Consider the following 13,493-nt stretch of genomic DNA (forward strand, 5'->3'; position numbering starts at 1 on the left):
GGAAATGAGGCCTTTATCAGAACCTTTAACTGTGTTGCTTCCCTTCTAATCTTGTTTGCATTAGTTTTGTTTGTGCAAAGGCTTTTTAGTTTGATGTAATCAAAATTTTCTATTTTGTGATCAGTAATGGTCTCTAGTTCATCTTTGGTCACAAATTTCTTTCTCCTCCACAAGTCTGAGAGATAAACTATTCTATGTTCCTCTAATTTATTTATAATCTCGTTCTTTATGCCTAGGTCATGGACCCATTTTGATCTTATCTTGGTATATGGTGTTAAGTGTGGGTCCATGCCAAATTTCTGCCATACTAATTTCCAATTATCCCAGCAGTTTTGATCAAATAATGAATTCTTTTCCCAGAAGTTAGGGGCTTTGGGTTTGTCAAACACTAGATTGCTATAGTTGACTATTCTGTCTTGTGAACCTAACCTTTTCCACTGATCCACTAATCTATTTCTTAGCCAATACCAAATGGTTTTGGTGACTGCTGCTTTATAATATAATTTTAGATCAGGTACAGCTAGGCCACCTTCATTTGATTTTTTTTTCATTAATTCCCTTGAGATTCTCGACTTTTTATTGTTCCATATGAATTTTGGTGTTATTTTTTCTAGGTCATTAAAATATTTTCTTGGAAGTCTGATTGGTATAGCACTAAATAAATAGATTAGTTTAGGGAGTATTGTCATCTTTATTATGTTCGCTCGGCCGATCCAAGAGCACTTAATATTTTTCCAATTATTTAAGTCTGACTTTATTTGTGTGGAGACTTTTTTATAATTTTGCTCATATAATTCCTGACTTTCCTTTGGTAGATAGATTCCCAAATATTTTATGGTATCAACAGTTATTCTGAATGGGATTTCTCTTTGTATCTCTTGCTGTTGGGTTTTGTTGGTGATGTATAAAAATGCTGAGGATTTATGGGGATTTATTTTGTAGCCAGCTACTTTGCTAAAATTATGAATTATTTCTAATAGCTTTTTAGTAGAATCTCTGGGGTTCTCTAGGTATACCATCATATCATCTGCAAAGAGTGATAGTTTGGTTTCCTCATTGCCTATTCTTATTCCTTTAATCTCTTTCTCGATTCTTATTGCCAAGGCTAGTGTTTCTAATACGATATTAAATAATAATGGTGATAGTGGGCAACCTTGCTTCACTCCAGATCTTACTGGGAAAGGTTCCAGTTTTTCCCCATTGCATATGATGCTTACTGATGGTTTTAAATATATGCTCCTGACTATTTTAAGGAAAAGTCCATTTATTCCTATGCTCTTTTTTTTTTTTTTTTAAAGTGTTTTTATTAGGAATGGCTGTTGGATTTTATCAAATGCTTTTTCTGCATCTATTGAGATGATCATATGGTTTTTGTTTGTTTGGTTATTAATATAGTCAATTATGCTAATAGTTTTCCTAATATTGAACCAGCCCTGCATTCCTGGTATAAATCCTACTTGGTCATAGTGTATTATCCTGGTGACGATTTTCTGTAATCTTTTTGCTAATATTTTATTTAAGATTTTAGCATCAATATTCATTAGGGAGATTGGTCTATAATTTTCTTTCTCTGTTTTCAGCCTACCTGGTTTAGGTATCAGTACCATATCTGTGTCATAAAAGGAGTTTGGTAGGACTCCTTCAATCCCTATTTTTTCAAATAGTTTATTTAGCATTGGAGTTAATTGTTCTTTAAATGTTTGGTAGAATTCACATGTAAATCCATCTGGTCCTGGGGATTTTTTCTTAGGGAGTTGATTGATAGTTAGATCACGACAGTTTGTTCTATTTATTTTTCTGAGATGGGACTGTTTAGGATATTTACTTCTTCCTCTGTTAGTTTGGGCAAGCTATATTTTTGGAGGTATTTTTCTATTTCATTTAAGTTGTCTAATTTATTGGCATAAAGTTGGGCAAAGTAACTCCTAATTATTGCTCTAATTTCCTCTTCATTAGTGGCGAGTTCTCCCTTTTCATTTTTAAGACTAACAATTTGATTTTCCTCTTTCCTTTTTTAATTAGATTTACTAAGGGTTTGTCTATTTTGTTGGTTTTTTCATAGAACCAACTCTTAGTTTTATTAATTAATTCAATAGTTTTTTTTACTTTCAATTTTATTGATCTCTCCTTTTATTTTTAGAATTTCAAGTTTAGTGTTTGACTGGGGGTTTTTAATTTGTTCCTTTTCTAGCATTTTTAGTTGCAAACCCAATTCATTGACCTTCTCTTTCTCTATTTTATACAAATAGGCCTCTAGAGATATGAAATTTCCCCTTATTACTGCTTTGGCTGCATCCCATACATTTTGGTATGATGTCTCATTATTATCGTTTTCTTGGGTGAAGTTATTAATTATGTCTATGATTTGCTGTTTCACCCAATCATTCTTTAGTATGAGATTATTTAGTTTCCAATTATTTTTTTGTCTACTTCCCCCTGGTTTTTTGTTGAATGTAATTTTCATTGCATCGTGGTCTGAAAAGGGTGCATTTACTATTTCTGCCTTACTGCATTTGAGTTTGAGGATTTTATGTCCTAATATATGGTCAATTTTTGTATAGGTTCCATGAACTGCTGAAAAGAAAGTGCATTCCTTTCTGTCTCCATTACATTTTCTCCAGAGATCTATCATATCTAACTTTTCTAGTATTCTACTTACCTCTTTGACTTCTTTCTTATTTATTTTCTGGTTTGATTTATCTAATTCTGAGAGTGCAAGGTTAAGATCTCCCACTATTATAGTTTTACTGTCTATTTCTTCTTGCAGCTCTCTTAATTTCTCTTTTAAGAATTTAGATGCTACACCACTTGGTGCATATATGTTTAATATAGATAGTGCTTCATTATCCATGCTACCCTTTAGCAAGATATAGTGCCCTTCCTTATCTCTTTTGATTAGATCAATTTTTGCTTTAGCTTGATCTGAGATCAGGATGGCTACCCCTGCTTTTTTGACTTCACCTGAAGCATAGTAGATTTTGCTCCAACCTTTTACCTTTAACTTGCATGTATCTCCCCGCTTCAGGTGTGTTTCCTGTAAACAACATATTATAGGATTCTGGCTTTTAATCCATTCTGCTAACCGCTTCCTCTTTATGGGGGAGTTTACCCCGTTCACATTTATGGTTAGAATGACCAATTCTGTATTACTTGCCATCTTGTTAACCCCGGTTTACGCTTTTCTCCCTTCTTTCCCCTTTCCCCCCTTCCCAGTATTAAGCTTGTGAGCACCACTTGCTTCTCACAGCTCTCCCTTTTTAGTATCCCTCCCCCCGCCTTAGAGTTCCTCCCCCTATCTTACCCCTTTCCCTCCCAGTTTCCGTATTCCCTTCCGCTTAGCTTATTCCTTCCCTTTTCACTTTTCCCTTCTCACTTTTCAATGAGGTGGGAGAAGTTTCACCATAGATTGAATATGTCTTAAGATTTTTCACTTAAAGCCAATTCTGAAGGCAGTAAGATACCCACTATATTCATCCCCCTCCATTCTTTCTCTCAGATATAATAGGTTTCCTATGCCTCTTCATGAGATGTACTACCCCCACTTTACCCTTTTTCTGGTACAATGTCCTTTCCACATCAATTTCTAGAACAAGGTATACATGTATTCTTTATACATCTATATAGTCGAAATATAGTTCCCAAGATTAATCTTTACCTTTTTAGATTTCTCTTGAGTTCTATATTTGTAGATCAAACTTTTTGTTAAGTTCTGGCTTTTTCATCAGAAATAGATGAAATTCGCTTACTTCGTTGAATGTCCATCTTCTTCCCTGGAAAAAGATGCTCATACTCGCTGGGTAAATTATTTTTGGTTGCATACCAAGTTCCTTAGCCTTTCGGAATATCATATTCCAGGCCCTTCGATCTTTTAATGTGGATGCTGCTAGATCCTGGGTGATCCTTATTGTGGCTCCTTGATACTTGAATTGGGTTTTTCTAGCTGCTTGCAATATTTTTTCCTTCGTCTGAGGGTTCTGGCATTTGGCCACTATATTCCTTGGTGTTTTGATTTTAGGATCCCTTTCAGTGGGTGATTGATGAATCCTTTCAATGTTTATTTTTTCCTTTGTTCCTATGACTTCTGGGCAGTTCTCTTTGATAATTTCCTGGAAAACAGTGTCCAGGCTCTTTTTTTCATCATGTTTTTCTGGAAGTCCAATGATTCTCAGATTGTCTCTGCTGGATCTGTTTTCCAGGTCTGTTGTCTTCCCCAGAAGGTATTTCACATTCTTTTCCATTGTTTGATTTTTTTGGATTTGCTTGACTGATTCTTCTTGTCTCCTCGAGTCATTCAATTCCAATTGTTCAATTTTGATTTTCAGTGAAGTATTTTCTTCACTCACTTTTTAAAATTCTTTTTCTAATTGTCCCATTGAGTTCTTTTGTTCTGTGGAATTTTTTTCCATTTCGCCAATTTTGTTTTCCAGTTCACCAATCCTATTTTTCAAGGATTTTACTTCTTTATCCACTCTCTCTTTAACTGACTTCTCCAGGCTCTTTTGCCAAGACTCCCTCTCATTTTCCCATTTTTCTTCTAGCTCTCTTGTGAGAGCCTTTTTAATTACTTCTATGAGGTTCATCTGTGCTGAGGAACAGATGATCTCCTCCTTTGGGGATTCACCTGGGGACTGTCTGTTTTTAGTCTCCTCAGGATTTAGAGTCTGCTCTCTATCTGTATAGAAGCTGTCAAGGGTTAAAGTCCTCTTCAGTTTCTTGCTCATTCTGTCTAATAATCAAAGACAAACTAGCAAAGAAAAACAGAAAAAACTGGAGTCTTTCTTTGGGGGAGGGGCTGGGTGGTCTTACCGAGCTTCCTCTCCAGACTGTGTGGGGCAGCAGTGAGGCACTAGCCCGACTGTGCTGCGCCTGTGCTCTGAGATCCCAGAGCATGCTGAATCACTGTGGGGGGTGTGGGGGAAGGGGAGGGCGCAGCCAGGTCCCGAGAGACTCCAGCTGTTTGGGGTTGTATTCTTCACCCCCAGTGTTTTTAGCTTCTCTGCTGGGCTGCTGACTTGCTGCCGGAGCAAAGTATCTAATCCTGTAGTGAAGCTCTCCCTGCAGAGACAGCTGTGATCACTCCCCACCCCCTCTCCAATCTGCTCCCGTGCTCTCACTGCCGCTGCCCGCCACCTGCGCCCAATCTAAAACCATCCCAGCCCTCCAGTAAAGACAGACCTTTCTTGGCGAATCTCAAGGATGGCTTCTCTTGGTAACTATTTGTGGGGTTTTTTTCAGTCAAGCATTAATTCAGAGGCTTGTAATGAAATGGATAGTGAGAGAAACCGTGGAGCTTACACAGCTGTGTGCCTCCTCTCCACCATCTTAACTGGAAGTCCCCTCTGAGCCTTTCTTAACACATGGTTTAATATATATTAAAACAATAATGATAATAATGATATTCTACTCAACACACAGGGTTGTTGTGAAGAAAGTGGTTCACAAATTCTGAGATGTTATATATATGTGAACTACCACAAAGTATTACATATTGAATTGAAATTTGGGCTGGAAGACAAGAAGACCTGAATTCAAATGTTGTTCCTGAAACATATGTAGCTATATCACTGCGGGCTAGTTATTAATTTTTCCACCTGATGTAGAAAAGGATAGTGGCGGAATGTATAAAGTGGTGAGTCTAATGTCAAGAAGATTTATCTTTCTGAATTCAAATCTAGCTAGATATTTACTACTAATATGACCCTGGGAAAGTCACTTTACCCTGTATGCTTCGGTTTCATTTTCTGTAAAACAAGCTGGAGAAGTAAATGGCAAACCACTCCAATATTTTTGCTAAGAAAACCTAATAAGGGGGTCACAAAGAGTCAGATATAGTTGAAAAATGACCGAACAAGAACACATGACCTAATCAATTGTTTAGTAATTTAAGTTACAGAGAAGTCGTCCACCTGTATCAGAAGAGGTAGATTCCTAATTTGGACATTCCATGTAATAAATAAATCATAGGCCCCATCTTTATCCTGATTTCCAACATTATTTTCACTCATTTCCTAAATCAGATTATAATGCACCTGTCTTACCTTTTATTGTTACTTAAAAACATATAAAATGATTCCTAAGCATCCCTGATAAATTGTTTGGTGGAAAGGCATCTCAAAAAGAGATACTATTCTTGATAAAAGAATAAATATTTGGTAATTATCTGATTTGTTTGATTTTTAAGGATCTAATAGAATTCCAGTTTGTTAATTTATCTTCTTCATGTGTACCAAGCTAATTTATGCTTGAAACAAAATCTTCTTTGAAATACCTTAAACAACATAAGATTTGCCCTAAACTTAAGAGATCCCTGATGGAAAGTAACCCTTTCTCCATTAGTATACAACTCTGTTTTAAAATAGCTCACTTATGCAGATGTTTTCTTATAAATGTTATTCCTTTACTTTATACTTAAGCTAAAATACCCCTTGTTTTATATCTTCAGTTTTGCACTGTCTTGGCTTTGTGCCTCGTAGGTATTGCCATACCTTAGAATACATTAAAGATACACATTGATTAAATCCCATTAATATGAAAAAATTATGAAACAATGAAATAAATAAATATTAAATAAATGGGGGAGGGGTGAAAGAAACTAGATGCTTACTAATTGTCAAACCCCAATAATACTATCCTCAATTGTAGTCATTTGGAAACATAATATGCAGAGTACACAATGGCTATATCAATTCACAAGCCAATCAATAGTTCATTGTTACTTCTATTTCTTTGAAGTCTCTCTAACTTTGACATAGCATAGGTCTATAACCCAAAAGGATCAAAAAAGAAAAGAAAAGAGAACCATATAAATGAAAATATTTATAGCAACTCTTTTTGTGGTAACAAAAAAGCAGGAAAATATGGGGGTGCTCACCAGGTTGGGAACTAGATAAATTATGATTTATGAAAGAAGATTATAAGTTAATACCATAAGAAATGAAAAAAAAAAAAGGATTGATTCAGGGAAACCTTACTAGATTTGTATGAGTTGCTACACTGTGAAGTAAGTAGAACTATGAAAATATTTACATACAAACAACATTAAAAAGACTGACAACCTTAAAAATACTTAAGATGTCAATGCAATGAACAGCCATGATTTCAGAGGACTGATATAATTCATGCTACTCAATTGAGAAAAACAAGAGGATTGATTAAAAATACAGAATAGGACATGCACATATATATGTGGACATGTCAGGGTTTGTTTTTCATGACTGTATATGCTTTTACATGACTTCTATTTTTCTTTTAAATGGGGGGAAGAGAAACTAGATGCTCGTTAATATAAAAAGAAAATGAAATAAAAATAAACATTATGTACAATCACGTTGATTTTTCTGTTGCTCAAACTTTATTTTTTGTCATTGAAAATTCAACCTCTCAGCTTTGATATCTATTTATTTTTAGCCAGTAGAATTAACATGGACAACTCTGTAGGACATGACATGTCAAAATAAAAATTTATTTGCCATTATTGACAGAGTATTGGAAGGTGATAGATAAGAAACTGACATCCAGTCAGGAAATCAGAGGAAGGAAAAAGTGGGCTTTTTTGAATAAAAAAATCAAAACACTAGAATTCCCATTTGGGTCTAGATTTATTAGTATTTGAATAACTGAGGCACTTGATATTAAAATCATCACATCTGCAGGAAAACATCAAGTCTTACTAGGAAAAAAACAATATCTCCAAGAAATATTTGAGCAAGACTCTTCAACTCCTTTACAGCTTTATAAATGGTTTTCTTAAAGCTTGTCATTCCAAAAATGCAGTTTGGATTTTCTCCCCTTGCAAATTCATTTCCATTCACATGTCCATGAGAAACATCACCTACAAGTTGCTTTTTTTCTGTCAGTTCACATCATGCTATAAAATTTTATTGCTCTTTGATTCCATCAATTTTTCATTTTACCTTATAGTAAGGTAGGAAAGTATATAATCAAAGTAAATAAAATTTAGGTATCTGAATACAAACTCATTCAAGAATTTTAGAATACTAGATAGAATTAGGAAAACTTTTGAAGCTTAAAAGTAGTCTTATTTTACAGTTGATGAAAACAAACATTACTTTAGACACCAGATGTTACATTTATGGAACTCATTACTTCAAGTCTGAAAATATAAATAGATTTAAAGCAAAGTCATGGAATTATGAAAATGCTTATGGCACATAATACTTAATGAAGGGATGCTAAACATATCCAGTAGGAGGTGTTCATCTTTTTTTTTTATCACTGACATAGATAGTAAATCATTTTCTTATTGCCACTTTCAGAAATAGGAAATTATACCACAAAGGTCATATCTCTGAGCCAATATGACCATATGAAAAGGTGAGTGAACAGACTAAAGCAAACACAAAAAAACCCTAATTCATCTTAATTTTATCTGAGGCAAAAAGAGTTGAAAAAATAAATTTGTTAGTTAATAGTCTTATTAAATTAAATTAAATTAATTAATAGCCTTAAAGATAGGCAGTTCTATTCATTCCAAAAATGATAGATTATTTGGAACTTTAAACTCTTTTTACAATATTTATCGTTAGGTAGACAGGGCTCTTTTCATCAATGAGATGATTCAAATCAGTTCCAATTGTTCAGTAATGAAGAGAGCCATCTATACCAGAGAAAGGACTGTGGGAACTGAGTGTATACTACAATATAACATTTTCACTCTTTCTGTTGTTTGCTTGCATTTTGTTTTCTTTCTCAGGTTTTTTTTTTTCCTTCTTGATCCTATTTTTCTTGTGCAGCAAGATAACTGTATAAATATGTATACATATATTGGATTTAACATATATTTTAACATATTAAACATGTATTGGACTACCTGCCATCAAGGGGAGGAGGTGGGGGAAAGTGGGGAAAATTTTGAACAGAAGGTTTTGCAAGAATCAATGCAGAAAAATTACCCATGCTTATGTTTTGTAAATAAAACGCTTTAATAAAAATAATAATAAAAAATATTTATCATTAAGGAGGGTAAGTTTCATATATTCAAAATAATATGCAAACATTTAGATTTAGTTATTTAACTTATACACACACACACACACACACACACACACACACACATGTATTACCCTTAATGTACGCCTTCATAATGGCTTCAGCATTCTTTCAAAATTAGCATTTATGGAATAAATATTTAACTTCATCATATGTTATATTCTACAAAAACTTATATTTTTGAGGCAGCTAGGTGATATAATATATACAGTGTTAAACTGGGATAAAGAAGGATAAAATTGAAACTTTCCTCAAACACTTACCAGTTATTTGACCCTGAACAAATCACTCAACCTAGCTCAAGTTTTTTCACTTGAAATGGGGATTATAAGAGTACCTAATTCACAAGTGATTGTGAGAAAGTATTTTGCAAATCTTAAGGCATTACATACATGGTAGGTATTGATGTTATAATTGTATTTGGAATTTGGATCAAAGTTAATTTTCATAAATTTTATAAGAAAATAAATTACAATGATTTCAAATGACTTATTTCTCGATTCAATTTTTTCAAACTAGGATAATGCTGTGGATATGAAAGAACCTTTGTTTCATAAGACTTGTCAAAACTTGTAGTTCTTTTTGAATTTTTTTGCTCCCCCTCCCCCCATTGAAATGGACTGTAGCAAGTTTGGTTTTCAAGAATTTTTGACCATTTACTTCTTGTCTATTCAAAGAATCTATTTTCAGAATATAAGGAGTTAAAAGTATAGTGAATAGTTTGCTTAAAATTGTATTAATAGGGATCAAGGTCATTTATTTTATATCAGAGTGGAAGGTGGAGTTGTGTTTATATGACAAAAAGAGGATTGATTTTGTAAGTAGGAGAAACTTATGTCTGAAGTGTTATTCTGACATTTTCCTAGCTTTGTGACTATGGGCAATTCATGTAACCTCTTAAGATTCAATTTACTTACCTGTAAAATGAGATAAGAATACTTTCATTATTTATGTCACACAGTTGCTATGAAGAAATTCTTTTAACTTAAAATACTACAGAAATGTAAAAGAATATAGCACATAGCTTTTGGTAGAATTAGAAAGAATGTTAATTTAAACTAAATGAAAATCTTTTTAACACTGTAAATGTGCTGATAGATTTCTCCATTTTAAATTGGTTTTAAAATCATATCTCTATTAGCTTGCATTATTACTTAAAGGTCCTTGACTAAAGTAAGGAGAAAAAGTTATCCAATTTAATTTTTAATGTACCTACTATGTGTCTCACACTATTCCAATTGTTACAGATACAGACAAAAATGAAACAATGCATCCCTTCAAGGAGATTATGATGGAATTCAAACATGTATTATTCTTAGACACTGTAAGATTCATGACTGCAAAACTGATCCAAAATTGGGAATTTTTGCCATACCTAGATCATTTGGCTTGTGTCTGTTCATTTTGGCATGTATTTCTTTGTGCTTCAGGAGAGTCTAACTTCATTGTATCTCTTGTATGGATCTCTTGTTCTCCATTCATACAATTAACACCCTAGTTCAAGTCCTTAATTCTATTCACTTAGATTAATTTAGTCTTCCAATGGTCTCCCTGCTTCTAATTTCTTCCCATTCCAACAGCAAAAACTGACAATTTAATGGCATAAATTTTTTGATTTGTTTTGTTTGCTTGTGTTTTTTTCTTACCTATTTGCAAACTAAGTCCTCTAAATTATTCAGTAAATATTGTTCTGGCCCATCAATTATAATAGTAAAATATACAGTTGGAAATGTTAATTTAGCAGCTGCTTCTATTAAGGTTAAGTTCATTTATTTTGTTTAATTGTGGAGTCTTTTTGGTCTTATTCATATTCTACCTATAATGCTTAAGAATGTCTCAGTGCTTAATACACATACATACAACTAACATATAAAATTTTACATGTATTTTTCATACCTTGAAGATTTTAAACATAATCTCATAAACTGAGAATGTTTTTTCTGCTCGTGTCCAGTCCCAAGTGGTTACCTTAAAAAAATGAGAAAATTGTATGGTAATATCATAATTGTTAGGCATAAAATTTATTTTTATTTCCTTTAATCTTTTCTCCACAAAACACAAAGTATTTATTCATAAAGACTTTTATAGATGAATTTTGTCTTGCCTTTCTTCAAATATGTTTACAAAACCTGTATGTTAAAGTATTTGTTCAATTTTCTTTCCTCATTCCCTTTCTCACACCTTCAAAAAATACTTTATCACTCATCAGGCAAAAGGCCTAATGTGTCTGCATATTTTGCTTTATTCTTTGACTCTTAATTTTTAAAATTTATTTTGTTGACTATTTCCCAATTTCATGCAAAAATTAACATTTAAGAAAGTTTTTTTTTTTAAAGCTTCAAATCTCTCACACCTGTAATCCTCTCTCCCCTCCTTGAGAAGACAAGCAATTTGATATGAATTAGAAAAATGTGAAGTCATGCAAAATATATTTCCAGATTAATCATCTTGCAAAAAAAAAAGCTACTATTAATAAAAAAATTAAAACTAAAAATTCAACCTGCCTTCAGAATTTATCAGTTATCCTCTCTGTAGGTGGATAGCATTTTTCAACATAAGTCCTTTGGAATTGTGTTATCAGCCTTAATCAAAATATCTAAGTCTTTCATAGTTGATCATCCTTACAAAACTGTAGCTATGGTGTATAATGTTTTCCTGCTTCAACTTACTTCACTTCCCATTAAATTAAATGGGAAATGGGAAAAATTAAAGATTTTTCCAAAAGCATACTGTTCATCTTTTCTTATAGCATAACAGGCTTCTATCACAATCATATATCATAAGTTATTCAGCCATTCCCCTATTAATGAAAATTAACTTGATTTCCACAAAAAGAACTGCTATAAATATTTTTGTACAAATAGATTTTTTTTCATTTTCTTTGATATATTTGAGATACAAATCTAGTAGTAGTATTTTGGGATGAAAGGGTATGCACAGTTTTATAGCCTTTTAGGGATGGTGCCTAATGTTCTTCAGAATATTTGGACTAGTTCACAGCTATACCAAAAGTGAATTGATGCCCCAATTTTCACATATTCCCTTTAGCATTTGTCATTTTTTCTTTTCTGTCAAGCCAGCCATCTGATAGGGATCAGGTGGTATTTCAGCATTGTTTTAATGTATATTTCTGTAATCAGTTGCAATTTAGAGCATTTTGTCTGCATATTTTAAATGTATATTTGAAAGAAATTAAATTTCTTAAGTACTTCACAAACAACAAATGATGATGTTTCATAAATTCTCTGTGAAATATTAGCTTTCTTCCTTTTATTCTCTTCCTCTCAGTCTCTTTCCTTTCTCTCTTTCTTTTGCTTTCCTTCCTTTTTTTCCTCCTTTCCCTGGTAAATAGATCAAGGAGTTATATAGAAGTTCTTCATAAAATGAACAAATATAGAGTTTTCTCTGTTTAAAATAGTGTTTCTATCAAAGGGTCAAAAATATTTAATTCATGAAAATCAATAGGATTTTCTCACTATGGTATCATTAATACACAAATAATTTGAAGATGATTCATGTAAAAAAAGAAGTATTTTTACATTTTATAAGATAATGAATTCAAAAGTCTGGGGAATTAATGAAGTGATCTAAATTCCTTTCTATTCCTTTTTGTAGACCTCAGAGAAGGCTATTGAATTTAGAGTTTACTCAAATTCTATTATAGAAAGTATGTAATATATGAATTATAATATTAGCATTTTAATAAAAGTTGCTTTTCTAGGACAACTTTTTAAAAGCTGATCTAATTGATGGTTGATCTAAAGCTATCATAGAGATAATACTATGGTAACTAATCATCACAAAGATTTATTAAATACTTCTCAGGTTCTAATTTTAGGTATGAAAATTTTTTTTCTTGAAGTTTTTTTTTTCAAAGCATGCAAGCATTATTTTTCAACATTGACCCTTGAAAAACCTTGTGTTCCACTTTTTCATCTCCTTCCCCTACCCTTGATTACATACAATCCCCTTAATTACATATAATCCAATATATGTTAAACATGATAAAAAAAATTATATCTTAAATCCAATATAGGTATACATACTTATTCAATTATCTTGCTGCACAAGAAAAATCAGATCAAAAGGCAAAGAGAGAGAGAGAGAAAGAGAGAGAGAGAGAAATTCAAGCAAACCACAACAAAAAGAGTGAAAATGCTATATTGTAATCTGCTTTCAATTCCCACAGTCCTCTTTCTGAGTGTAGATGGCTCTCATTATCAGAAGATCATTGAATCTGGCCTGAATCAGCTCATCATTGAAAAGAGCCATATGCATCAGAATTGATCATTATATATGGGTATAACAATCTTATCTATCTTAAGTATACATTTCAACTTCATAAAAGCAGTCTTGAGTCTCTCCCTTCCCTAACTCCTCAACAGCAAAAGTAGAAAGAGAAAAAGCAAGATTGAGTAGCTCTAGGACCTATGCCAAGAGATGCCTTTCCGTTTGATTTTCACAAGTTTAATGGTGCCCAATGC

General features: G+C 32.8%; 1 protein-coding gene across 1 annotated transcript in view; it reads right to left on the reverse strand.

The window, feature by feature from the left end:
• Positions 1–13,493, reverse strand: part of SNTG1 (syntrophin gamma 1) — a 587,999-nt gene that overhangs the window by 172,685 nt on the left and 401,821 nt on the right. The window contains exon 13 of the mRNA XM_051973745.1: positions 10,906–10,977. Coding sequence (XP_051829705.1) covers positions 10,906–10,977 — 72 coding nt within the window. The remainder of the gene's footprint in view (positions 1–10,905; positions 10,978–13,493) is intronic.

This window comes from Antechinus flavipes, chromosome 1 (assembly GCF_016432865.1).
Source record: "Antechinus flavipes isolate AdamAnt ecotype Samford, QLD, Australia chromosome 1, AdamAnt_v2, whole genome shotgun sequence".
Lineage (NCBI taxonomy): Eukaryota > Metazoa > Chordata > Mammalia > Dasyuromorphia > Dasyuridae > Antechinus > Antechinus flavipes.